Raw genomic sequence first — 27,677 nt, 5'->3', positions numbered from 1 at the left:
TTAGTGTGTGCCAGTTAGGTGGTTTATTATAAAATTGTACTGACTTTCTAACTAATCTCCATTACATTTCAGTTCTCTCAAACTTTTTTTTAATAAATATTTTAGGTCCGTAAACAGCAAAAGGAGCATACAAACCTTATGACAGAATATCGGAATAAACAGCAACAAAAATGCTCTTTATCTCCCTCAGGGATGATGGCGACAACCTCATCCCAGAATCCGAGAGTAATGCCCAAACTTTCAACACCCATGTTATCAGCAGCATTAGCCCAGCAAGGAGGGGCAATCCTTGGATCTCAAGCAATAGCTCAGCAACCAAATACACTAATAGGACATACAGGAAATATAAGAATGCCACAGATCGGGGCTACAGTACCACTGCAACAGGGACCAACATTCTTGACCTCAGCTGTGTCCCAGCAACAGGAATATCCCTCTGCCTCAGGAACTGTATCTTCTGCTCCCTCAACCAGTTTTTTTTCTGGAAATTCTGCTGCTCAAACACTTACAAATGAAAGCAGACTCCTGCAGGAGAGACAACTTCAACTGCAGCAAAGAATGCAACTTATTCAACAGCAAGGACTTGTAGGGCCATCTCAGCAGCAAAGCATCATGGGAAAGTTACAGCAACAAGGTATCATTGGACAGCTTCAGCCAACGACTCAGCAAAATATTGTTGGTAACAAACCAACACAGCAGGGTGTCATGGGTCAACAGCAGCAAGGCTTTATTGGACAACAGCAAGGGATTGTTGTCCAGTCACAACACCAACCTGCTCAGCAGCAGCAGCAGCAAGTTCTTGCAGGGCAGCAGCTACCCCAGCAGCATAGCAACATGGGTCAGACACAGCAGCAGCCAGCAACACAACACCAGCAGAGTCTGGCACCTCAACAGCAACACTTAAGGCTGATGAGTCAACAGCAAGGCCTCCTTGGGCATCAGCAGCCCCACCAACAGGGTCTTACAAGTCATCCAAAGCCTCCACGGCCCCAGCAAGGTCTTATGGCGCAACAATTGGCGCATCAGCAAAGTCTTGCAGTTCAACAGCAAGTCCTCACTTCTCAACAGCAGCAACAAAGTCTGGTTTTACAGCAACAGGCATCCAGTGTTCCTTTGCAGCAGCAAGGGCTCATAGGGCATCAACAAGGGGTTGTTTCCCAGAGTCAGCAGTTGGGAACAATGACACCCCTGCAACAACATCACCTTCAAGCTGTACCAGGACAACTCCACCCACAAAGTGTTATCAGACAGAACAACATCCTGAGACTTTCCACACCCTTCCAAGGCCAGCAGCAAAGCACAATGGGACATCAAACTAGAATGCAAAGTATAATGAGGCAGCAATCTCAGGATGTTTTGGGCCAGCACCTAGCGACGCAAAGCATTATGGGGCAGCAGACTCAACTGCAGGTCATCAGGCACCAACTGCCAGGTATAATAGGACAGGGACAGCAGCAGCATCAGCCTCAGGGCATGATGGGGCAGGGCATGAGGCAGCAGCATCCACCCCAGGTCTCAGTGGAGCAAGGGCAGCAATCCCAGCCTCAAGGAACAATGGACCAGGGACAGCAGCATCAGCCCCAGAGCACAATTGGACAGGGACAAGAACATCAGCCCCATGCTACGATGGGAATCGGACAGCAGCCCCAGGGAACAATGGGGCAGCAGCAGCAGCAACAACCCCCTCAAGCCCAGGGCATGATGGGACAGCAGTCACAGCCACCATCCCAGCCCCAGAGCACGGTGGGACAGCAAATACCACCCCAGCCCCAGAGCACAGTGGAGCAAGCAATTGGACAGCAGATAACCCAAGGCCCAATGGGACAGCAGCCCCCTCAGGGTCCATTGGGGCAGGGAATGGGACAGCAGCAGCAGTCATCTCAAGGCACAGTGGGGATGGGACAGCAACCCCAGCCTCAAGGCACAGTGGGGATGGGACAGCAACCTCAGCCTCAAGGCACAGTGGGGATGGGACAGCAACCCCAGCCTCAAGGCACAGTGGGGATGGGACAGCAACCCCAGCCTCAAGGTACAGTGGGGCTGGGACAGCAACCCCAGCCTCAAGGTACAGTGGGGATGGGACAGCAACCCCAGCCTCAAGGTACAGTGGGGATGGGACAGCAACCTCAGCCTCAAGGCACAGTGGGGATGGGACAGCAACCTCCGCCTCAAGGCACAGTGGGGATAGGACAGCAACAGCAGTCGTCCCAGGGCCCAGTGGGGATGGGACAGCAACAGCAGTCGTCCCAGGGCCCAGTGGGGATGGGACAGCAACAGCAGTCACCCCAGAGTACAGTGGGAATGGGACAGCAACAGCAGTCACCCCAGGGCCCAGTGGGAATGGGACAGCAACAGCAGTCACCCCAGAGCACAGTGGGAATGGGACAACAGCAGCCATCCCAGGGCACAGTGGGAATGGGACAGCAACAGCAGTCACCCCAGAGTACAGTGGGAATGGGACAACAGCAGCCCCAGCCTCAGGGCACAGTGGGGATTGGGCAGCAACCCCAGTCTCAGAACTTGGTAGGTGTGGGACAGCAGCAACCCCAGCCTCGGGGCACAGTGGGGATAGGACAACCACAGCCTCAGGGCACAGTGGGGATAGGACAACCCCAGCCACAGGGTGCAGTGGGGATAGGACAACCCCAGCCTCGGGGCTTGATAGGAGTGGGACAGCCCCAGCCTCAGGGCACAGTCGGAATGGGACAGCAATCCCAGCCTCAGGGCCTGATGGGGCAGGTGAAGCAACAGCAGCAGCCTCCAGGTTTGATTGGGATGAGGCAAGGACAGCAGCAGCTGTTACAGGGTTTGATGGGGCAGTGGCAGCTGCAGCCTCCAGGTATGGTTAGGCAGGGGCAACCGCAAAGCCTAATGGGGCAGGGGCAGCTGGCACAGAACTTAATGGGCCAAGAGCAGGGACAGCAGCAGCCACGTCCACAGGGCATGTTGGGGCAAGGTCAGGGACAGCAACAATTGCAGAGCCTAATGGGACAGAGACAGTCTCCAGGTACAATGGGACAAGGGCAGCGGATGCAGAGCTTAGGTACAGTTGGTGGCCAGCAATCTCTGCAGGCTTCAGGTATGGTGGGGCAGGAGAAAGAGCAGGAGCAGCAACAGGATCAACCACCTACAGGCACAGTGAGGCAGGAGCAGCAGCAAAGCCAAATTGTAATGGAACAGGAGTCTTTGCTGCCTCCCCAGTGCATAATGGGGCAGGACCGTAACCAACTACCAACTCAGAATATGATGAGACAGCAGCAGCTGTCCAAGAGTGCAGCAGGACTGGGACAACCTCAGGGTATGATGTATCAGAATTTACAAACGCGAGCAGTGACATCAGTGCAACAACCAATGCAGCAAGGCGTTGCAGGACCGCAGCGACTTATGAATCAGCAGGGTCAGTTAATGAGACGTGTACAACAACAAGCTGTAACTGGTCTACAACAGAATAATGGTCTCAGTTTACAAGGGATGGTGCGAGTAGCAACGTCTCAGCAGCATGGAACTGTGGGAGATCCAAGACAGGGAGTGCAAAACATTATGACTTCACAGTCATTTCAGCAGCAGCATGCAGGGCTGCGTTCAGTTCATATAACTGGTCAACAGATTGGGTTAGGCCATCTTCGTCCAGGTATGGTATATGTTCAGCAGGTTAAAGCCGAACATAGCGGGAAGCCACAAGAGATGGCCCATCTGATTCAAAACAAACGAGCAAGGCAGAACGTGGGGTCAGGAAGTGAATTGGTGTCTGGCCAAGCTCATTGTAATCGTTCACAAATGCCACATCCAGAGTTGAGTAAAACAAACTTGGGAGATGTGTCACTACAAGGTGAAACTTTGGAAACAATAATGCAGTCACAACCAGAATTGCTTAAAGATCATGAACCCAAAGAAATTAGTGCTTGCGTGACAGACTCTATAGCAATTATACCTCAAAAGATACCTGATTCAAAGTCTGATACATTGGTAATGAAACCACATGGGACTGTTGGAAAAGCAAGCTCGGTTACTGAGTTGCAAGCCAGAATTAATGTTGAGATCCGTGAACAAAGTGACTTGAAGAAACCTTGTACATTTGACTTCCCAATATCTCCCCCAAGTCATGCAACAAAGGAGGAATGCACTGGTTTGAGATCAGAATCATCACTGCTGAATCAGACCAACGGACAAGAGGAATGTGGACAGAAAGTCACAGGAAGGCAGGATAGCTGTTCTAAATTACAAGAGGGTGCTGCTAAAGACACCAACACAGCAGGTGCAGGTCACTTAGTGAAACAGGAAAGTATCGATGCAGTTCGCTGTGGATTTCCAGAAGGAACTGTAAAGCATGAGTCAAATACTGACTCTGTCAATGCCTTGAATGCAGGGGGTCATTCTTTTCTTGCTCCAAGATCTGAGGCTGGACAGCTGCTTCTCCAGAAACTTTTACGCACTAAGAACTTGCAGCTTGTGGCACAACGCTCTGGAGATGGAACGCACTTAACTGTAAAAGGCCACATTGAAAGCAAAGCTGTGATGATAGATCGAAAACTACAAGGTGCAACCGGAAATTCAGAGGTTAGTTAAAAAACTTGGTTTACAGTGATGCCACAATCTTTGTATAATGTCCTTACCATGTCAACATTTTACATTTAAAGATCAGACTTCACATGAACTATGTAAGTATGTTTACAGGCAAACACTTGCAGCAAGTTTAATTTCCAATAGAGTTATGCTCATCCAAAGCTGCATCTTCACTTCTAATTTAAATCGAGCTTCAAACCCTGAGTTTTTGATTACTTTAAAAGCAATTCTATTAGGACATTAGAAAAAATATTTATTGCAAATTAATTTGATCTTTTCATATTACACATTCTCAAGTATTCCCTAAAGTTATTTGCAAAATATTGTGCTTGTAGAAAGGTTTTTCTGGAAGTATAAAGAGAAAATGGTGAGAACAGAAAAGCAGGACAGCCAGCATAGGGGGTAACATAGGCAGTTTAACATTTTAAGCCAGACATTCTAAGGAGACCACGTGGTGGAGGAGGATTCTCGTAATGATGGGAATCCGTCTTACTCTGAGCAAAATTGTGTAAGCCTATACATAGCAATCAATAGAGTGGGTCTGAAGTGATCACAAGGCCATTCATGGCCTTTTTAGTATGCTGGCCTGCTATTCTGATGGTTGGGATGTGGGGGAGCCAGGCAAGAAGATGTATTTTTTTTAAAAATGCCTATCTTGTTGAAGCTTCTTCAGCGCTCATTAGCCTGGGAGGAGTGGAATCTATGGGGCTGTGTAGCAAGCAGTAAGTTTGGTATTTTTAATTGATCCATCCACATTTTACAAATGATGTTTTATCTCCAAACTTCCTTTCAGTTTAACACTATCTGGTATATGAGATTGCTCCCAGGGTTCCTGTGATTTCGAAGGAATGTTGGACCAATAGAATGCATCTCAATATTTTTTGGCTGTTTGTGATCCACAGGAATAATGAAAGCTCCTACTGTGACTGCATCATGTGGCAATCACTGTTCCTTTTAGGCTGCACAACAACTCAAAAGCCCCCATACACAAGTTGGCCCTTGTAAAGTTGCGCAAAAAAAATTAAAACGGTCACACACTCAGCATAACATAACTTGACTTAACATAAAGGTTCCTCTATTAAATTTAATCCATTGTTTTTTACAAGATAAAGGAATTTCAGGAAATTAGCAAGAAAAACTTGGGCCCAAAAACGAAAAGAACGCAAAAGGCAACTGACAGAGGCACCAACTCTCGAAAGAAGAGTAAAAAAGATGAAGGAATAAAAAGTACAGATGCTCTTATGAAGCAGTTGCAACAGGTACCAGTGTGAGATTTTAAATAAACCTTGATGTAAATTAGAAACTCAGGACTGAGATTGTACTGTACAATTGCATTCTGGAAATTTTCTAATATTTGTATTAAGTGCAAGAATCCCAATATGCATGTTTATTTTTTAAAACCACAGCTTCCACTTCCCCTTACTTTAAGCAGGATAGATTCTGAGAGAATGTTTCCTTTACTGGGGGAATCTAGAACTAGGGGGCACAGTTTGAAAATAAGGGGTCTGCCATATAGGAGACTCATCAAAATAAGATCAGAAGTGGGGGATGTTCACAATATTCACCATTCGTGACTCCTCAGATACTGAAGCAGTCTGTGTCCATATGCAGTAAGATTTGAACAATATCCAGGCTTGGGCTGTTAGGTGGCAAATAACATTCGTGCCACACAAGTGCCAAGCAATGACCATCTCCAACAAGAGAGAACCCAACCATCTCCCCATGACATTCAATGGCATTACCATCGCTGAATCCCCACTATCAAAATCTTGGGAGTTACCATGGACCAGAAACTGAACTGGACCAGCCATATAAATAACATGGCTCCAAGGGCAGGTCAGAGGCTGGGAATTCTGTGGTGTATAACTCGCCTCCTGACTCCCCAAAGCCTATCCACCACCTATAAGGCACAAGTGATGGAATACTCTGCACTTGCCTGAACGAGCGCAGCTCCAACATTACTCAAGAAGCTGGACACCTTCCAGGACAAAGCAGCCCACTTGATTGGCACTCCATCCACCACCTTCAACATCCACTCCCTCCACCAGCGACGCAGTGCGTACCATCTACAAGATGTACTGCAACAACTCACCAAGGCTCCTTAGACCACACCTTCCAAACCCGTGACCTCTACCATCTAGAACCCAAGGGCAACAGATGCATGGGAACACCACCGCCTTCAAGTTCTCTTCCAAGCCACACACCAGACTGACTTGTAACTATATCGCCGTTCCTTCACTGTCGCTGGGTCAAAATCCTGGAACAACTTCCTAACAGCACTGCGGGTGTTCCTACAACACATTGACTGCTGTGTTGAAGAAGGCAGCTCACCATGACCGTCTTGAGGGCAATTAGGTATGAGCAATAAATGCTGGCGTGGCCAGCAACACACACACCCCATGAACGAAATTTTTTTAAATGAGGAGGAATTTCTTCTGAGGGTCCGTTAGTCTTTGCTCTCTGTGGAAGAGAATTCCAATGGAGGCTGGGTCATTAAATATATTCAAGGCTGAGTTGGACAGATTTTTGATCTAAAAGGGAGTCAAGGATTATGGGGGTGGGCAGTAAAGTGGAATTAAGGCCACAGTCAGATCAACCATGATTTTATTGAATGGCAGAGCAGGCTCGATCAGCCAAATAGACTACCCATGCTCCTACTTCTTATGATCTTGCTGAGTTGAACCTTGCACTCTCGTATTCCTTCTGGTGGATGGATGTAAAATGATATGACAGAGGCTTGAGTTCAGATTACGTTTTCTTTTTATCAGGAAATGTTGAATGTTCTCTCTGTCTTTCTGATCTGTCTGATTGGGAATGGTAATATGTGCTGATTATAGGTGGCTGAGTTGTGTGTCCATGTTAATTATTAACAGCGTTGAGACTGTCCTTAGTCATTTCATGTAGGATCATTAACGCTGGCAGATAATAGAAACTTTCATCCCATAATTCTATAAATTTTCTTTGATAACACTCATAATGCATCTTGGGACCTTTAAACCACATTAAAGGCACCATAAATGCTTGTTGTTGCAGTACATGGGTATGACTTGGGTTTAAACAATGTCCCTTAGTGCTCAAATGAAGAAAGGTCACCTTCCCTGGAACTTTAGTCTGGGAAAGTCACCTGTGCATTTCTCTGTATTAAGTGGCCATTATTTTCTTGTCTTTTTCCCCCTAGCAACTCTCCCTCCTTCCTTTGGTGGAACCAACCATTGAGGTGAACTTTGGTCTCTTTCCTCCATTTGGGAGCGGTCCGTTCAACAGCAAAAACCAGCTGAAAGGGTCATTTGGGAATGCAGTGCTAGATAGTGCTCCAGATTACTACTCGCAGCTTCTCTACAAGGTAAATGTGACTAAACTGAAGCACTTATGACTAGGTTCAGCATAGCTTTGCCTTTGTGAGCTATGTCGTGTTACATAAGGGTTTAAAGATCAAGTTTGCACACAAAATCATGTTCTTGTTTATTCTGATTAAAATGTTTACAGGTTTTAACTGTATTGTCTCAACCAAGTATCCAAAGGAGAGGGAAAGCCAATCAATTCAAATGCAAACATCTTGCAGGATTTGTTCAAATATTTGTTTGGCAGCTTTTTTTTTGAAAAAAGAAATCCAATTGACATGTTATTTAAATTTCTTTGGTCCTGGTGATCTTCTGAAAAGCATTTTTAACCCCTTGCTGGTTAAATTTGGGTGTCTGTCTGAAGCTTCAAAGAGTGATAGCCAGGCTAGATAGCTTCCTTGGATGGTAAGAAAGGGAAAGAACCAGCACATAAGAATACAAAGTTACACAGGGTCACATAGGATTTAGGGCACAGAAACAGTCCATGCTGTTCTTTATGCTCCACTCGAGCCTCCTCCCATCTTTCCTCATCTAAATCTACCATTGTAACCCTCTATTCCCTTCTCCCTCATATGCTTGCACTTCCCCTTAAATGCATCTAATACTATTCACTTCAACCACTTCCTGTAGTAGCAAGTTCCACATTCTCACCACTCTCTGGATAAAGAACTTTCTTCGAAATTTCCTGTTGGATTTCTTGGTGACTATCTTATATTGATGGCCTCTAGTTATGCTCTTCCCCACAAGAGGAAACACTCAAAACCTTTATCAAAACCTTTCATAATTTTAAAAACCTCTTAGGTCACCCCTCAGCCTTTTTTCAAGAAAAAAAGAGATCCAATCTATCAATCTGCTCCTAATATGTATACTCAGGCATTTCTGGTATATCCTCGTAAATCTTCTCTACACTGTCTCCAGTGCCTCTGTGTACTTTTTATAACATGGCAACCAGAGCTGCACACAGTAATCTGTGGCCTGTCTAACTGTTAGTTGAACAATTCCAGCCAAGTGTTGTTTTCTACTTGCATAACAAGATAATTATACTAACTCATGTAAAATCTGTAATGTGTCATAGCTCTGTTCACTTATTCTTTTACTACTTCATGAATTTGGAAGTTGCAGCCCAAGTTACTGTGTTGTATGGTATATTCTGCGCTCTTCCAAAATCAAGAGAAGAATCGTGTGTGGGTATGTGATAAAACCAAAAAGCCAAAAATATGAATACGATTCTCTGTTTAATCCCTATGCATGCTACTAATTTTTAAGTATCTGGACAAGTGAAAATACTGTCCGGAACATACTGAGGTGAGGCCAACACGCAGGAGTCAGCCAAGATGCTGAGCCCAAAAATAAACCTAAAAGGGTAACAGTAAAGTTACTTTGTTGGTAAAATATTGAGTAAATATTACATTTTACTGGTTATTTGCTTCATATCTCACAAAAAAGTTACACTTGCAAAGGAATGACCTTTAATATAAGGTTACCTCTTCTAATATTCAAGAATTCAATGGATTAATTTCCTATCATTCTTTAGCAGAACAATCTGAGCAATCCACCGACCCCACCTTCCTCGTTGCCTCCCACCCCTCCTCCCTCTGTCCAGCAGAAACTGGTGAACGGATTGGCCACTTCTGAGGAGCTGACGGAAGGGCAGAAAGAACTCGAAGGGCAAAAGGGTATGAGAATTTGATAGAGTTTAATTATTTGGCACAATTTATATGATATGATCTAACCTGGAGTTCTTAGGTTTAGGCTGAAGTCTACCCCGAATGAGACTCATAGCTGTGTATCCTGACTGCAGAGAATTATTAGGGAAAAAAAACACACTTCCTTTCATTGAAAGGAAATCTCAGCTGCATACAGTTATCCTCCTCCTCCTCTTCCAGGTACCATGTAATTCCTTTATTCAAAAAGGGAGGGAGACAGAAAGCAGGAAACTACAAGCCAGTTAGCTTAACATCTGTCATAGCAAAATTGTTAGAAGATATTATTAAAGACATCATAGCAGGGCACTGGAAAAAATTAAGATTAATCAGGCAGAGTCAACATGATTTTGTGGGAGGGAAATCATGCTTAACCAATTTATTAGAGTTCTTTGAAGAAGTAACATATGCTGTGGATTAAGAGGAACCGGTACTGTTCTTAGATTTCCAGAAGGCATTTGATAAGGTGCCACAACGAAGGCTGTTCTGAAAAATAAAAGCTCATAGTATAGGGAGTAACAAACTAGTATGCATAGAAGATTGACTAGCTAACAGGATACAGAGTAGGCATAAATGGGTCATTATAGGTAGGAAAGTAAGATCTGAAGGGGACATGAGGGTACAAATGGATATAGACAGGTTAAGTGAGTTGGCAAAAATCTGGCAAATGGAGTGTAATGTGGGAAAATGTGAAATTGTCCATTTTGGCAGGAAGAATAAAAAAGCATATTATCTAAATGGTGAGAGATTGCAGAACTCTGAGATGCAGAGAACTCTAGGTGTCCTAGTGCATGAATTGCAAAAGGTTAGTATGCAGGAACAGCAAGTAATTAGGAAAGCTAATGGAACGTTATCATTTATTGCGAGGGGAATTGAATACAAAAGTAGGGAGGTTATGCTTCAGTTATACAGGGCATTGGTGAGATCACACCTGGAGTACTGTGTACAATATTGGTCTCTTTATTTAAGGAAAGATGTAAATGCATTGGAAGCAGTTCAGCAAAGGTTTACCAGACTAATACCTGGAGTGGGCAGGTTGCCTTATGCAATAAGGGCCAGGATTTTCCCCTCGGCGATTTGGGGGCAGCCCCCGCTTGCTGAGGGGGAAAATTACGCGGGATGACGTCGGGAGGAACCCCTGACGTCATCCCGGTCCCTTTAAACATTCATGAAGGCGGGCGGACAGCGAAATCAGCTGTCCGCCCGCCGACCTGTCAATGGCCAATTAAGGCCATTGACAGGCTAACTAACCTTATTAAACATCCTGTCCGGCCAACCTTAAGGCTGGCGGGCAGGCCAGGAGCCCCAGCGAGCTGCAGATTATTAATGAAACTTCATCCACTGGTGGGATGAAGTTTCATGTACATTTTTTAAAAATTTAATAAATTTTGTGTGTTTATTATTAACATGTCCCATCTCGTGTGACATTGTCACATGAGGGGGACATGTTAATAATAATATTTATCTATTTTTAGAGTTTACTTACCTCTCACGAATCTCCCTGTGACAGCACTTGGTCTCAGGGAGCAGTGCGCACTTTGACAGTTGGGGATTCCCTCCCCCACCGGAACAGGAAGCGCATAGGGGTTCTGCTGCCCGCCCGCCTGCCCATCGAGGTAAGAATTCTGCCCAAGGTTAGACAGGCTAGACTTGTATCTGCTGAAGTTTAGAAGAGTAAGAGACAACCTGATCGAAACATACAAGATCCTGAGGGTCTTGCCAAGGTGGATGTGGAGAGGATGTTTCCTCTTGTGGGAGAATCAAGAGCTAGGGGTTACTGTTTAAAAATAAGGGGTCGCTCATTTAAGACCGAGACACGGAGAAATTTTTTCTGAGGCTCGTGAGGAGCACTCTTCCTCGAAAGGAAGCAGAGTCTTTGAATATTTTTAAGGCAGGGGTAGATAGATTCTTGATAAGCAAGGGAGTGAAAGGTTATCTGGGGTAGGTTATAGAGGGTAGGTGGGAATGTGGAGTTGAGGTTACAATCAGATCAGCCATGACCTTATTAAATAGCAGAGCAGGCTTGAGGGGCCGAGTGGCCTACCATATGCTTGTATGCCCTAAGAGGATGTTGGCGACCCTGGGCTCCCATTGGATTGGTCCATGATTATGCTTGGCAAAGTACTGCAGTGGTTTGCTGTTGCCTTCTGCAGTATGGCTGACCAGGAAGCACTCCTGCTCTTACCTTGCCATCAGGCGCATTGCAAGGATTTACAGGCTGATAATCAGCCTGTTTGGTTATGTTATGGACACATCTTCCATGGCCATCAAGTCCTGAAGAGGGACTTGAACCCAGAGCTTCTGGCCCAGAGGTAGGGACACTACCACTGCACTAAAAGACCTGTTATCACCTGTTTATATTTTAAAAATCCTTCAAATTATTATTATAAATCCCATGTGAATATTTTCTCAATTACTTGGCCTTTTACAAAGGAAAGTTATGCTGTAGTTCAATAGAACTCTGTTTAGACTGTGTCTGGAGTATTGTGTTCAATTCCGGGCACTGCATCTCAGCCAGGATAAATTGGGCTTGGAGAAGGTGCAGCACAGATTCACCTGAATGATACTGGAGCCAAAAGAGTTAAATTATGAGGAAAGGTTGCATAGATTCAACTTGTGTTACCTTTAGTACAGAAGATTAAGGAGTTATCTCATTGAGGTACTTAAAATAATCAAAGGAGTTGATAGGGTAGATAGAGAGAAACTATTTCATCTGATGGAGCTGTTCAGGGCAAAGGGAATAACTTTACCTCTGAACAGCCTAGCTCTAGTTTAATGTCAGGAAGCAGTTCTGCACACAAAGGGTAGTGAAAATCTGGAGCTCTGCGGAAAAATTGTTGAGGCTAGGTAAATTGACAATTTCAAGACAGATAAATTTTTGTTAGTTAAGGGTATGAATGAATGTGGAACCAAGTGGGTAACTCAAGTTAAGAAGCAAGTCAGCCATTATCGAATCAAAAAGCTCAAGGGGCTGAATGGCCTATTTCTGTTCTGTTATACCCACCATCATGATGTGTTTTGAGGCATAAACCGCTACTTTAAAAAAATTTTCAAAGTCTTTGTCAAAGTGCAACATCAAGTATCAACTCTGGGGAAATAAGATAGAGCAAAATTCTGGGGGGGGAAATGCTGCTGAAAAACTGATTTTATCAATTTTTAAAAATAGATAAAACTTGCAGGTAATTTTGTTTAAGATATTGTAGATATAATTTTGTATAAGAACTTAAAGCTCTTCTCCATCTTACCTCGCACAAGTACAAGATTTGAATTTTGCATGAAAGCACAAAGACTTTAATGAAGAAATGGTAGTTTGAATGTTCCACCACAAGATGTCACAGGTGCACATTCTAACATTTGCATTGCCATGCAAAGCACAAAATAAGCCCTAATAAAAGTGACAAGTTGCCACTTTCACACTATTGGCTGAAATCTGAAACAACAGTTGACGTCTCCTGCGACTGTCTAATAAGTTTGTCAATTTGAATCTAGTGTTCTTATTTGCTTTTAATTGGTGCAGCAGCAAGTGATCAGATCACAAAGCCAAATAACAAAGCAAGTTTGACAGTTACTGCTGTGCACACTTTGACGCAATGCCTCTGAAAGTCTGACTGATAGCAGCTCTGACACCCTCATGCCATTCCTGCAGGAATCGCAAACAACAATCATGAATAACTAATCACCCGTTTGTTGTGAACAACAGAGTTGTCCTTGAGACAGGTAACTACTATCAAGCACCCTGCTTCCATGTTCTGTCTGACCCAAAAGCAAAGCCCCAGGTGTTTAATTACTTATTGGAAAAGCCTTGGCTCCTAAAAAGCCTATAGATGTACAAACAACAGCAAGTCGCTTCTTCTGACTGCCTTTCTCTTTACCAGCCAATGGATTGTGTCATCTTTCTTGAAATGGCTTTGCTTGGTTAATGGCAGATTCTGCCTGTTTTGAGAGCTTAATGGTGTACAAAATATTTGAACAAGATTTCCCCCAATATTATTTTAAAAGCTCTGAAACTTGAGTGCAAAGCTGTTAAGAAACCAAACTGGTGTTGAAGGAAAGACAATCTATCAATTAGCAAGTGCCCCTGGACTGAAATTCTACTTCAAAAAGGTTGATCTTAAAATGGGAATGTAATTTGTATGTACTATTATAGTTTAAAAAATAAGTCGCAGTGTAACTAAAATCTCTTGGAACATGAAGATTAAAGCAAAATACTGTGGATGCTGGAAATCTGAAATAAAAACAGAAAATGCTGGAAATACTCAGGTCTGGCAGCATCTGTGGAGAGAGAAATAGAGTTAACCTTTCGAGTCCGTATGACTTCTTCAGAGTTAAAGAGAAGTAGAAATATGACGGATTTTATACCGTTTCATAGGGGGTGGAGCAAGTGGAACAAGATAGAAGGTATGGGGTAGTTGAGAGCTAAGGAGAGATTGACAGAGAGAGTTCATGGTCTGAAGTTGTTGAACTCGATGTTAAGTCCAGAAAGCTGTCAAGTGCCTAATCGGAAGGTGAGGTGCTATTCTTCCAGTTTGCATTGGGCCTCACTGGAAAGTTGCTGCAGGCCAAGGATGGACATGTGGGCATGAAAGCAGAATGCTGAGTTGAAATGGCAAACGACAGGAAGGTCTGGGTCATGCTTGCGAACTGAGTGAAGGTGTTCCGCAAAGCAGTCACCCAGTCTGCGTTTAGTCTCCGCAGTGTAGAGGAGGCCTCATTGGGAGCAGCGAATGCAGTAGACCAAACTGAAGAAGGTGCAAGTGAAGTGCTGCTTCACCAAAAGGAGTGTTTGGGGCCTACGACGGTGAGAACGTAAAGGAACAGGTGTTGCACCTTCTGCAATTGCATGGAAAGGTGCCGTAGGAAGGGGATGAGGAGTTGGAGATGATGGAGGAGTGGACCAGGGTATCACGGAGGGAACGGTCCCTACGGAATGCTGACGGTGGGTGGGGTGGGTGAGGGGAAGATGTGTTTGGTGGTGGCATCATCTGGAGTTGGCAGAAATGGCGGAGGATGATCCCTTGAATGCGGAGGCTAGTGGAGTGAAAAGTGAGGACAAGGGAGACCCTCTCATGGTTCTGGGAGGGAAGGGAAGAGGGCAGAGGTGTGGGAGGTGGGTCAGACACGGTTGTGGGCCCTGTCAACCACAGTGGGGGGGGATCCTTGGTTAAGGAAAAAGGAAGGCATGTCAGAAGTGCCGTTTTGGAAGGTGGCATCATTAGAACAGATGTGAAGGAGGTGGAGGTACTGAGAGAATGGGATGGAGCCCTTACAGGAAGTGGTGTGAGGAGCTGTAGTCAATGTAGCTGTGGGAATCGGTGGGCTTGTAATAAATATTGGTGGACAATCTATCACCAGAAAGGTCAAGGAAGGGAAGGGAAGTGTCGGAGATGGACCATGTGAAGGTGAAAGAGGAGTGGAAATTGGAAGCAAAATCGATAAAATTTTCCAGATCCAGGTGAGAGCATGAAACGGCACTGATACAGTCATCGATGTACCCAAAGAAGAGTTATGGGAAGGGGGCCAGAGTAGGACTGGAACAAGGCATGTTCCACATACCCCACAAAAAGACAGGCATAACTGCAGCCCATGCGGGTACCCATAGCCACAGCTTTTATTTGGAGGAAATGAGACAAGTTAAGGCAAAATTGTTCAGTGAGAGAACGAGTTTAACCAGGCAGAGGAGAGTGTTGGTGGTTGGGGATTGTTTCGGCCTCTGTTCAATGAAGAAGCAGAAAGCCCTCAGACCAACTTGGTGGGCAACGGAGGTGCTGAGCGATTGGATGTCCATGGTGAAGAGGAGGCGGTTAGGGCCAGGAAACTGGAAATTGTTGATATGACGTAGGGCATCAGAGGAATCACGAATGTAGGTGGGAAGAGACTGGACAAGGGGAGAGAGAATGGAGTCAAAATGGGAAGAAATTAGTTCCGTGGGGCAAGAACACGCTGACACGATGGGTCTAAAGGGGCAGCCCTGTTTGTAGATTTTGGGAAGGAGGTAGAAGCAGGCTGTGCATTATTGGGAGACTGCGGTTGGAAGCTGTGGAGGGAAGTTCTCCAGAGGAGATGAGGTCAGTGACAGTCCTGGAAACCCTGCACAGCCCGCTTCACTTGCACCTTCTTCAATTTTACTGCACTCGTCGCTCCCAGTGCAGCCTCCTCAACACTAGGGAAACTAAACGCAGACTGGGTGACTGCTTTGTGGAACACCTTCAGTCCACAAATATGACCCAGACCTTTCTGTCGCTTGCCATTTCAACACACCACCCTGCTCTCATGCCCACATGTCTGTCCTTTGCTTGCTGCAATGTTCCAGTGAAGCTCAATGCAAACTGGAGGAACAGCACCTCAACTTCCAGTTAGGCACTTTACAGCCTTCCGCACTTAACATTAAGTTCAACAACTTCAGACCATGTACTGTCTCCTCCCTCTTGACTCCTTTTTTAATCCAATTTTTATATTTTTTTTATTTAAAGATTTGTTTATTTTTAATCCTTTTCCCCAAACCCCCCTCTCCCCACAGGGCCATCTGTCACTTGTTTTTGTTTTGCTTTCACGAGTGCCAACCCTTGTTCTGCTATTAACACCTTCTGCTATCTTACCTTTATGCCACTCTTAGCACTTTCTTTACTCTTTACCACTACCATCAACACTCCCTTTGTCTTGTGTCCATGACATCTTTGTCAATCTCTCTGTAGCTGTCACCTCTCCCTGACCTCCTATCTCGTTCCAACTGCTCCACCCCATCTGAAACAATATAAAATCCATCATACTTCTACTTCTCTTTAGCTCTGAAGAAGAGCCATACAGACGTGAAACATTAACTCTGTTTCTCTCTCCACAGATCTGCTGAGTTTTTCCAGCATTTTCTGTTTTTATTTCTTGGAACACGATTGTGCTTGATCACAGTTGAACTTCGGTGGCATCCACCATATTGTCATGTTAGATTTAATTTCTAACATGTAACTGGTATGGTAGATGGATCGATCATTGATTTAGTTTGAAAAACAATTGAATGCCTTATAATTTTTTCACTTGGTTTCTATATAGCACATTGTGGTGTAATGCTGTCTTTGTTGTACTTCATCACAGATCTGCTAACAACAGAATTGAAGAATATGGACATGTTGGCTTCCTTGCCCACACCACCACACAATCAAAATGAGGAGCTAAGGTTTTTATTAACAACTACCACTCATTCCTCCTCCTACTCACTTTCTTGAAAACTCTTTGCCCTTCTTTAAGCCTTCTGCTTCATGAATGTAAAGTTTTACTGCCTGGTGCACTAAAATCACTCTGCTATTTAAACACAAAGATAGAAGACATAACTAATTAACAGTGTGATTCTGGCAGTTTGTGAAAAATATTTCACTTTCTTCCCTCTAATAGGCCCCTAAATTAATTTTTACTTGGTAAATAAAATTTTACTAAAACATAGAAAGCAACAATAAGGAGGCAGTTATGTCAGGAAGTGCTGCTTTCCTATGCTTTCAGTCCCCATTATTTAACTGAGCAGAGATTACATGTTTAAAAATGGAAACAGCCTTTGGAGCTTGTATATTTTTTAAAAATCTGAATTAATAAAAGATGTTGGCTTTTTAAACTTGAAACTTAACTGTGAAACAACAAAAGCACATTGTTCTTTAAGAATGTGAAGATGGTGACATAGTGGTAATATCACTGGATAGTAACACCATGGTGGCTGGTGGAATTTAACTTCAATTAATAAAATCTGGAACATAAAGTTAGTCTCAGTAATGGTGACCACAACAACTATCATTGATATAAAAACCCAACTGGTTCACTGTGCCCTTTAGAGAAGGAAACCTGCCATCCTCACCTGGTCTGGCCTACATGTGTCTCTTAACTGCCCTCTCCAATGGCCTAGCAAGCCACTCAGTTCAAGGGCAATTAGGGATGGGCAACAAATGCTGGCCTTGCCAGCGATGTCCACATCCCATGGAAGAAGGTTTAAAAAGATGGAGTGTGATTGAAGAATAAGTTCCGAGGCAAGGTCTAGTGAAAAACTGTAGTATACGTTTCTGCTTGCAACCCAGAATGTTGCAGTATTTTTAAATCCTCTTAAAAGAAGTTGAGTTGTAATTTCTTCCTCAACAGTAGAGCAGAGATGGAAGAGGACAGACACACTCCAGACAGCATTGTGCCAGCATCCTCACCAGAAAGTGTGTTCGGGCAGGAAACTTCCAGATTTCCCTTGCTGACTGAAATTAAGGAAGAGTCAATGGACCGTGCCCTTTCTCCTGTGATCCCCATAATTCCAGGAGCTTGCATCCCAGGTTGGTGTGAGAAATTAATAATTGTCATTCGAGCAATGCTCATTCTTTTAAAGCAGCCTGGCTCAGCCTGAGCCATTGGTTGGCGAAAGGGGTGGATTGTGGTCAAAGGGAGGCAAAGAGGGGAGGGGGTCATACTCTGGTTTTGGTCTCCCCAGTGTTGAATTGAAGGAAATTGCATGTCATCCAGGACTGGATATTTGGACAAGCAAAGCAAGGCTGATGATATAGAGGCAGTGGAAGGGTCAATGGGTAAGAGTGGAACCAAGAAGGACAGTCCACTTGACTGGATAATGGAGCAGAAGCATTGGTGGTGTGTTGGTGGTGTGGTTGCCTGTATCGGAGGCTGCAGACAAGTTACAAGGGATGAGGGATAGAGCACCGTGTTCCAAGGGTGTTACTTATGATTTTGACCCAGGCCATTTCAATGTTGTGGCAAAGGTGAAAACCTGTCAAATATGAAGTTGTGGGAAAGATGGGGCATGGATTTGCAAATTGACAACACATTTAAGGACAATGGGAATAGAAAGAACAGGTGAGATAGCAAGATCAAGGAATGGCCATGTAAATAGGTAGGACTTGATATGGAGGGAGAGGTTAAAGGAGGCCAGTGCACCCAGAAAAGAAGGGGCAAAATGAGTCGAGATGAAGATTGGAAATGCCAAGAATGAGGAAGGAAGAGAGTGAGAATAGCAAAGTGAGAAGCTTGGATAGGTAGTAAAGAATGCATATTCAATGGAGTGGTGAGTGAGTTGGGAAAGATGGGCACAGATTTGTGAGATGACAACACATCTATTCTAGCCTGCAGTGCTCATCCCCTACTTGTTGACTGTACATCAGAAAACTGCTAGTTTCTCAGTTTTACTTCAGTACTATCTCGCTCCTGATGTGTTGGTTGAAGGAGCCAAAGGAATAAGCAGAAGGGACCAAGGTGAGATTTGGTGATAATGGTTGCAAGAAGTAGGAGCAGGAGTAGACCATATGGCCTGTCGAGCCTGCTCCGTCATTCAGTACGATCATGACTGATCTTGGGCTTCAACTCCACTTTCCTGCCCATTCCCCATATCCCTTGATTCCCTGAGACATCAAAAATCTGTCTATCCTAACCTTAAATGTATTCAACAATGGAGCATCCACAACCCTCTGGGGCAGAGAATTCCATTCCAAAGATTCTCATCCCTTTGAGTAAAATAATTTCTCCTCATCTCAATCAGTCCTAAATGATCGGCCCCTTGCCCTGAGACTGTGCCTCCATGTTTTAGATTCCCCAACCGGAAACAATGTCTGTGTCTACTCTATCAAACCCCTTCAGAATCTTGTACGTTTCAATGAGATCACCTCTTGTTCTTCTAAAGGCAAGAGGGAAAGGTACTAAAATGGGAATTGATAAATAGGCTGTGACAGGAAGGGACAGAGAGTACAAATCTAAGAGTAAATTGGCAGATAAGGCTAGAAGTTACAAAAATAACAAAAGAACAAAACTAAAGCCTCTGTATCTGAATGCATGTAGCATTCGAAACAAAGCAGATGAACTGATAGCGCAAATAGAAATAAATAAGCATGACCCAATAGCCATTACAGGGACATGGCTACAGGATGACATAGATTGGGACCTGAATATTGAAGGGCACATGACATTTAGGAAGGACAGGAAGCTAGAAAAAGGTGGAGGGATGGTTCTGTTAATTAATGGTGGTATCAGCACAATATAGAGCGATGACCTAAGTTCAGGAAACCAGGATGTAGAAGCGGTTTGGGTAGAGATGGGAAATGATAAAGGCAAGAAGTCACTTGTGGGAGTGCTGTACAGGCCCCCTAGCAGTAACCACATGGTAGGGTGGAGTATAAAGGAAGAAATAATGGGAGCTTGTCAGAAAAGTACAGCGATAATCATGGGGGTTTTTAATCTATATGTAGACTGGAAAAATTAGATGGGCCATGGTAGCCTAGTTGAGGAATTCATAGTTTCTTAGAACAGCATGTTCTGGTGCCAACCAGAGAGCAGGCTGTACTAGACCTGGTATTGTGCGACACAATAGGATTAATTCATGACCTCATCATGAAGGTGCCCCTTGCTAGCAGTGATCATAATATAATTGAATTTTACATTCACTTTGAGGGAGAGAAGAGCGGATCTAAAAAACAGCAAAGAATAACTATAAGATTAATAAGGAGGGAAAAATTAGAGTTCAAGAGAAAGCTAGCTAGAAATATAAAGACAGATAGTAAGAGCTTCTATAGTTATTTAAATAAGAAAAGAATTAACAAAGTGAACATTGGTCCTATAGAAACTGAGCCTGGGGAATTAATAATGGAAAATAAAGAGATGGCAGATGAATTGAACAAGTATTTTGCATAGGCCTTCACTTTTGAGGATACAAGTAATATCCCAGAAATAGCTGTAAATCAGGAAATGGAAGGAAGGGAGGAAGTCAAAATTACAATCACCAGGGCAGTGGTACTGAGCAAATTGTTGGAGCTGCGAGCTGACAAGTTCCCGGGTCCTGATAGACTTCATCCGAGGGTGTTGAAAGAAGTGGCTAGTGACATAGTTGATGCGTTGGTTTTCAAAATTCCCTAGATTGGGGAAAGGTTCTATTAGATTGGAAAATAGCAAATGTAACTCCTTTATTCAAAAAGGGAGGGAGTCAGAAAACAGGAAAATACAGGCCAGTTAGCTTAACATGGGAAAAATATTAGAAGCTATTATTAAAGATGTTATAGCAGGGCACCTAGATGAATTCAAGGTAATCAGGTAGAGTCCAACATAGTTTTGTGGGAGAGTAATCATGTTTAACCAATTTATTGGAATTCTTTGAAGAAGTAACGTGCTGTGGATAAAGGGGAGCCAGTGGATATACTGTAGTTAGAATGTCATTTAATAAGGTGCCACATAAAGGTTATTGTGGAAAATAAAAGCTCGTGGTGTAGCGGGTAATGTATTGGCATGGATAGAAGATTGGCTAACTAACAGGAAACAGAAGGCATAAATGGGTCATTTTCTGGTTGGCAGGATGTAACAAGTGGTGTGCCACAGGGATCAGCACTGGGGCCTTAACTTCTTGCAATTTATATAAATGATATGGATGAAGGGACCAATTGCATGGTTGCTAAATTTGCTGATGACACAAAGATAGATAGGAAAGTAAGTTGTGAAGAGGACATAAGGATTGGATAACAAATGGATATCGATAGGTTAAGTGAGTAGACAAAGATCTGGTAAATGGAGTACAATGTGAGAAAATGTGAAATTGTCCATTTAGGCAATGTATACTATCTAAATGGTGAGAGATTGCAGAACTCAGAGATGCAGAGGGACCTGGGTGTTCTAGTGCATGAATCACAAAAGGTTAGAATGCAGGTACAGCAAGTAATTAGGAAAGCTGATAAAATGTTATTGTTTATTGCGAGGGGAATTGAATACAAAAGTAGGGAGGTTATGCTTCAGCTGTACAGGGCGTTGGTGAGACCACATCTGGAGTACTGTGTACAGTGTTGGTCTCCTTATTTAAGAAGGGTGTAATTGTGTTGAAAGCAGTTCAGAGAAGGTTTACTAGACTAATACTTGTAATGGATGGATTGTCTTATGAGGAAAGGTTGGCAAGCTAGGCTTGTGCTCGAGCTTGGAAGAGCAAGAGGCAACTTGATTGAAACAAAATCCTGAGAGGTCTTGACAGGGTGGATCTTCCTCTTGTGGGAGAATCTAGAACTGGGGGTCACTGTTTAAAAATGAGGGGTTGCCCATTTAAGACGGAGATGATGAGAATTTCTTTCTCTGAGGGTCATGAGTCTTTGGAACACCCTTTCTCAAAAGATGGTGGAAGCAGAGTCTTTGAATATTTTCAAGGCAGAGATCCTTGATAAGGGGGGGCAAAAGGTTATTACGGGTAGGTGGGAATGTGGAGTTGGAGTTACAGTCAGATCAGCCATGATCTTATTGAATGGCAGAGCAGGCTCGAGGGGCCAAGTGGCCTACTGCTGCTCTTAATTCGTATGTTTGCATATAAATTCTGGAGAAAATAGACCTAATTTGCTCAGCCTCTCATCATAGGACAACCCCCTCATCCCAGGGACCAATTTAGTGAACCTTTGCTGTACCCTCTCTAATGCAAGCATATCTTTTAAATGTGGAGACCAAAACTGCACATGGTACTCCAGATGTGGTCTCACCAAAACCCTGTACAATTCTAGCAAGTCTTCTTTATTCCTGTACTCCAATCCCCTTGCAGTGAAGACCTTTATTCCTGTACTCCAATCCCCTTGCAATGAAAATCATTATTCCTGTACTCCAATCCCCTTGCAATGAAAATCGTTATTCCTGTACTCCAATCCCCTTGCAATGAAAATCGTTATTCCTGTACTCCAATCCCCTTGCAATGAAAATCGTTATTCCTGTACTCCAATCCCCTTGCAATGAAAATCATTATTCCTGTACTCCAATCCCCTTGCAATGAAAATCGTTATTCCTGTACTCCAATCCCCTTGCAATGAAAATCGTTATTCCTGTACTCCAATCCCCTTGCAGTGAAGACCTTTATTCCTGTACTCCAATCCCCTTGCAATGAAAATCGTTATTCCTGTACTCCAATCCCCTTACAGTGAAGACCTTTATTCCTGTACTCCAATCCCCTTGCAATGAAAATCGTCATTCCTGTACTCCAATCCCCTTACAGTGAAGACCTTTATTCCTGTACTCCAATCCCCTTGCAATGAAAATCGTTATTCCTGTACTCCAATCCCCTTGCAATGAAAATCGTCATTCCTGTACTCCAATCCCCTTGCAATGAAGACCTTTATTCCTGTACTCCAATCCCCTTGCAATGAAAATCGTCATTCCTGTACTCCAATCCCCTTGCAATGAAGACCTTTATTCCTGTACTCCAATCCCCTTGCAATGAAAATCGTTATTCCTGTACTCCAATCCCCTTGCAATGAAAATCGTTATTCCTGTACTCCAATCCCTTGCAATGAAAATCGTCATTCCTGTACTCCAATCCCCTTGCAATGAAGACCTTTATTCCTGTACTCCAATCCCCTTACAGTGAAGACCTTTATTCCTGTACTCCAATCCCCTTACAATGAAAATCGTTATTCCTGTACTCCAATCCCCTTGCAATGAAAATCGTTATTCCTGTACTCCAATCCCCTTACAGTGAAGACCTTTATTCCTGTACTCCAATCCCCTTACAGTGAAGACCTTTATTCCTGTACTCCAATCCCCTTACAATGAAAATCGTTATTCCTGTACTCCAATCCCCTTGCAGTGAAGACCTTTATTCCTGTACTCCAATCCCCTTGCAATGAAAATCGTTATTCCTGTACTCCAATCCCCTTGCAATGAAAATTGTTATTCCTGTACTCCAATCCCCTTGCAGTGAAGACCAACATGCCATTTGCCTTCCTAATTGGCCACACCATCATCACAACTCTCTAGGTGGAACAGTTGGTGGACATCTAGCCATGCAGGAAGCTTCAGGAAGATCATGAATGTTAAGGGCCTTAAAAGATTAGAGATGCTGATGTTGATCCACAGGGATCCAAAGGAATTGAGGAGTGGTATCGGTGATTGGCAATGGACACTAGCAGATCCAGTGTATCAGCAGAGGGATGAATGGAGTTGGTAGCATTGGGAAGTTAGCGAAAATTGATAAAATAAAGAACAGTAGGCAACAATGAGCAGGATAGGAACAGATCAACGCTAGCTAGCATAGTGATATATTCCTGGTAGAGGAGTAGGAAACTGAGGACGTAGGAACAGACCAGGTACTAGAAGTGAGGTAGCCCAGCAGAGAACAGGAGGGTGCATGGCTATATGCTAAATACAATCTACTTAATTTCAGCCTGTGATGCTGGATGTAATTCTTGTGAACTTTATAAGGATATTTCACAGTGGCTTCTGAGTCAATGTTTTAACATTGATTTTCAGCGTACAGTGGGAGGACCCTGGTGCAAAATCAATTTCTGCAGCATTTTGTTTCTTCTCAAAGCTTTTTCTTGGTGATCATTCCTGTATATGCAAAGTAGTTGAAAACCTAATCCTACTTGTTTAACGGCCAGCTCACTTCTTTGGGATCTACATTTGGTATTAAAATTATTTGCCCTCTATGCCCTTCAATTGGGAATTATTGCATGAACTGCTGTTCTTATAGCCCTAGTTACAGCCAGAAGTGTTGTTGAATAACCATAGCTGAATTAATAACTGGGCTGTATTCTAAACGCCTACTGAAGGTGACATCGGAAAGACTGAGCCTCTTCCTATTCTCACAAACTAGTTGGTATTTAAATTCTACTGTAGTGAAGATATAATCAAGATTGCCTGGGTTACTTGTGTGTTTTTTCTTTGAGTTCAGGCTTCCTTCACGTAAGGAGTCACCAAGGTAGACCCTCTCTTTGGAATATACCATAATTGTTATTGTACTTTATTTTTGTTCCTCATCTGGGATAAGAACTTTGGTGTCTGCCCAGGGAAAGTACCTCTACTGTGTAGGAAAGGACATCATATAGGTCACATCTGAACAACATTACATTACCATCAACATGTCTTTAAATTTGGTTTTACTGTTGCAATTTGTGGAGGATACTTTATTCAAATAATTAATTAAAACCCTGAAAATTAGGTAATCTCTTATAATTAAAAAAAGAAACAAGCATTTGCAATGTTATTTGATGTTTGTTGGTTGGTAAGTACACTCAAGTTCATTTGAATTACTAATTTGCCCTTTTTAATACTTGCTTCCTCCTTAGTATTTCCTGATACAAAGCCATTTGTAAATACAGAGCCATTTGTGGAAAATGCTGAGAAGGGTGCATCTTACTCTGGCCCATGGAAAAGTGGGAAAGGAAACCAGGTTGCTGTCACATTAGACGTCTCGGGAGCAGCTGCCAAGGTAAATATATCATTTAAAAGTAATTTCTCGTGTCCGTTTTGAGTTTGGTTCATGGAAGTCAGTGTCCGTCTTAACTTAAAGCAAAATGCCGTAGATGCTGGAAATCTAAAGTAAAAACAAAGTACTGGAAGCACTCGGGTCTGGCAGCATCTGTTAAGAGCGAAACAGTTAACGTTTTGAGTCAAATATGAAGAAGAGTCATATTTGACTCAAAACATTCACTCTGTTTCTCTCTCCACAGATGCTGCCAGACCTCCTGAGTTTTTCCAGCACTTTTCTGTTTCTCTTCCATCTTAACTCCTTTCAAAATTGTTTGACATAAAATAAAGACATTTTCCCCTATTTCTCATAGTGCGTTCTGGTACCAAATCTAATGAGAATTTTGCACATATTTGACATTTCAAAGATACAGCTTTGGGACTGAAAAAATAGTGGTACATAAAAGTAGATGGGCAAGTAGTAGAAACTTTTTGTAAGCTTGTTTTCAATGACTTCTACATTTCTACTGTATTTCTTATAGGATATAAACAGAATGATGACAACTTTCGCTCAGCTGCTTCAGATGAAGATCCCAGGTTCTTATGAGGTTACATCTGTTCCAGACAGTCCACGTTCTTTTCTACCCGATGGGAAAAAAACCACATTAGAAGTTCCTGATCAAGGTATGTGTAATGTACTTTTCCAGAAGAAAGTCATTTAACCTGTCACTGGGAATCCATTTACAATAGGTTGATGTGCCCTTTTCAGAATGGTGTTCCTTGCAGACTAACAAATAGAAGTTTTGAAAGCGACACTCAGCCTTTCAGGACGAGATAAGAACTGAAAATGCTGGAAATACTCAGTGGGTGAGGCAGCATCTGTTGAGAGATAAACAGAGTTAACGTTTCAGATCGATGACCTTTTGTCAGCATTTTCTGTTTTTATTTTGGATTTCGAGCATCGCTAGTATTTTGCTTTTGTTTCAGAATGAAATATTGCCTCTGGACAATGTGAGATCTAATCTGTCCATAAGTGAAAAGTAATGGCCCAAAGACATTTTCAGCGCTATAAGAATTTCTTTTCAAATAAGCTGCGTTTTTAATTGATTTTAAAATAATGGGAAATGACCTTTTGATTCACCAAGTCTGCTCCTTCCATGGGCAGCATATAAATCCTCCCAAACATGTTTGACCCCACTTAATTAATCCCTCAAAGTAAAGTCCTGCAAAAAATCTCCTCAAATTTCCCCCATCTATTTCCCCCAAATATCTATTTTGGCATACATCATGCAAAGAATTATACAGAAATTGCAACACTGAAACAGGCCATTCAGCTTGACCAGTCTTTATCCTCCACATGAGCAGTAGCCTGAAACCCATGTGCTTGCGCAGTCCCTGTATCACTTTATTTCCTCTTCATTCAAACACCTATTGAACATGTTCTCTGTCAGGGAGTTATGTCCGAGTGAAAGTTAAGTTCGTTCTACTTGTGCAGGGACAGTGTGCCATTGTGCAGCAGATTGCTTTCACTGATAATTTGCACAGGCAAGTCTACGAACTAATGCATGTTTTTACAAAATATTATTGTCTGATCTGCTGACCCAAGAAAGCAAGTGCCCTAAACTATTATGGAGGAGCACACCTGTTTTGCAGCATATTTTTTTCGATGTGGACATAAGATGAATGAGGAAGAACGTGTTTGCCCAAAACTATGATTGTAATTTTAATCTTGAACTGAAGTTCAACATTTCACATATGAGCTCCCTTCCTGCAGGTCCATCTTGATGTAGATATGGACTTTCCTTTCAGTTGCATGTGTAACAGTACTTTACATCAGGCTGGTCTTTGTGCCCCTACCTACTTATCAAAGGAACTGAAGTGCACTTTCAAAATAAAGCTTACATATAAATGGGATATGGGGCAAGATCACATGACTTGTCAGCAACTTTCCCTCTAAGCTGCGAAACGTGCAGTGCAACAAATAGTCCACAGACAATCAACGTTCCCCTTAAGGTGCATGCATGCCAGGCCACGCAGCAATCTTTAAGGCGCGCACACTAAAGAAAACTTCGAAGGAACATTGGCTGTTAGCTCTGTTACGTCGCTTTAATATATAGTGCAATGTCCCAGAGACTTTTTGCTAAATTGCTGTTTGTTTATTAGTATTTATGGGGTCAAACTTAACATTTAAAAAAAGAACGACTATATCTACAGTTAAATTGCCAACATTTTTATCACTTTTTTAAAAAACCAGTTCAGGATGTTAGTTGGTTATTATTAATGGCTGTAACGTCTTTCTGGGTTTCTTAGTGGGCTCCAAAGAAGAACCAATGGACCTGGAGAAACTGGTGCTGGAAAAACATAATTGGTTCAAACAATATGATGTTGCATTACCAGGCTCTACTCTTAAGGCACCAGGAAAGGAGCTGGCAACTGCCACACCGGTATGTGCATCCTTTCAATCAAAGAGCTTCCTGTGGCTATTGGGGTACTTTTGGGAAAGGGAAATTAAGTGTCTAGTGATGCGCCATTGGTATCCATGGTCCCCTGGAGCTTGCTTCATTCCCTTGGGGAATTGATGAAGAATTTCCCAGTTTTCCCAGGGTCTTAAAGGAAATGGCAGTGGAGATAGTGGATGCATTGGCTATAATATTCCAAAATTCCCTGGATTCTGGAAAGGTTCCAGTGGATTGGAAAAATGCTAATATAACGCCCTTATTCAAAAAGGTGGGGGGAGGCAGAAAGTAGGAAACTATAGACCAGTTAGTTTAATGTCTGTCGTTGGGAAATTGTTGGAATCCATTATTAAGGAAGTAGTAATGGGGCATTTGGAAAGTCAAAATGCAATCCCATCAGAGTCAGCATGGTTTTATGAAGAGTAAGTCGTGTTTGACTAATTTGCCAGAGTCCTTTGAAG

At 43.1% G+C, this 27,677-nt stretch overlaps 1 protein-coding gene across 13 annotated transcripts in view; it reads left to right on the top strand.

The window, feature by feature from the left end:
- kmt2d (lysine (K)-specific methyltransferase 2D) overlaps window positions 1-27,677 on the top strand; it is a 235,081-nt gene that overhangs the window by 184,760 nt on the left and 22,644 nt on the right. For 8 of the 13 annotated variants that reach the window (XM_078534392.1, XM_078534393.1, XM_078534388.1 and 5 more), the window contains 9 exons: window positions 106-4,557; window positions 5,670-5,822; window positions 7,742-7,906; window positions 9,439-9,580; window positions 16,694-16,775; window positions 17,720-17,898; window positions 24,640-24,782; window positions 25,303-25,444; window positions 27,071-27,204. In XM_078534392.1, the coding sequence (XP_078390518.1) occupies window positions 106-4,557; window positions 5,670-5,822; window positions 7,742-7,906; window positions 9,439-9,580; window positions 16,694-16,775; window positions 17,720-17,898; window positions 24,640-24,782; window positions 25,303-25,444; window positions 27,071-27,204 (5,592 nt within the window). The remainder of the gene's footprint in view (window positions 1-105; window positions 4,558-5,669; window positions 5,823-7,741; window positions 7,907-9,438; window positions 9,581-16,693; window positions 16,776-17,719; window positions 17,899-24,639; window positions 24,783-25,302; window positions 25,445-27,070; window positions 27,205-27,677) is intronic. The other 5 variants (XM_078534391.1, XM_078534395.1, XM_078534394.1 and 2 more) reach the window with 3 other exon arrangements.

This window comes from Cetorhinus maximus, chromosome X (genome assembly GCF_964194155.1).
Source record: "Cetorhinus maximus chromosome X, sCetMax3.hap1.1, whole genome shotgun sequence".
NCBI lineage: Eukaryota > Metazoa > Chordata > Chondrichthyes > Lamniformes > Cetorhinidae > Cetorhinus > Cetorhinus maximus.
This window is presented reverse-complemented; position numbering and strand designations above follow the sequence as displayed.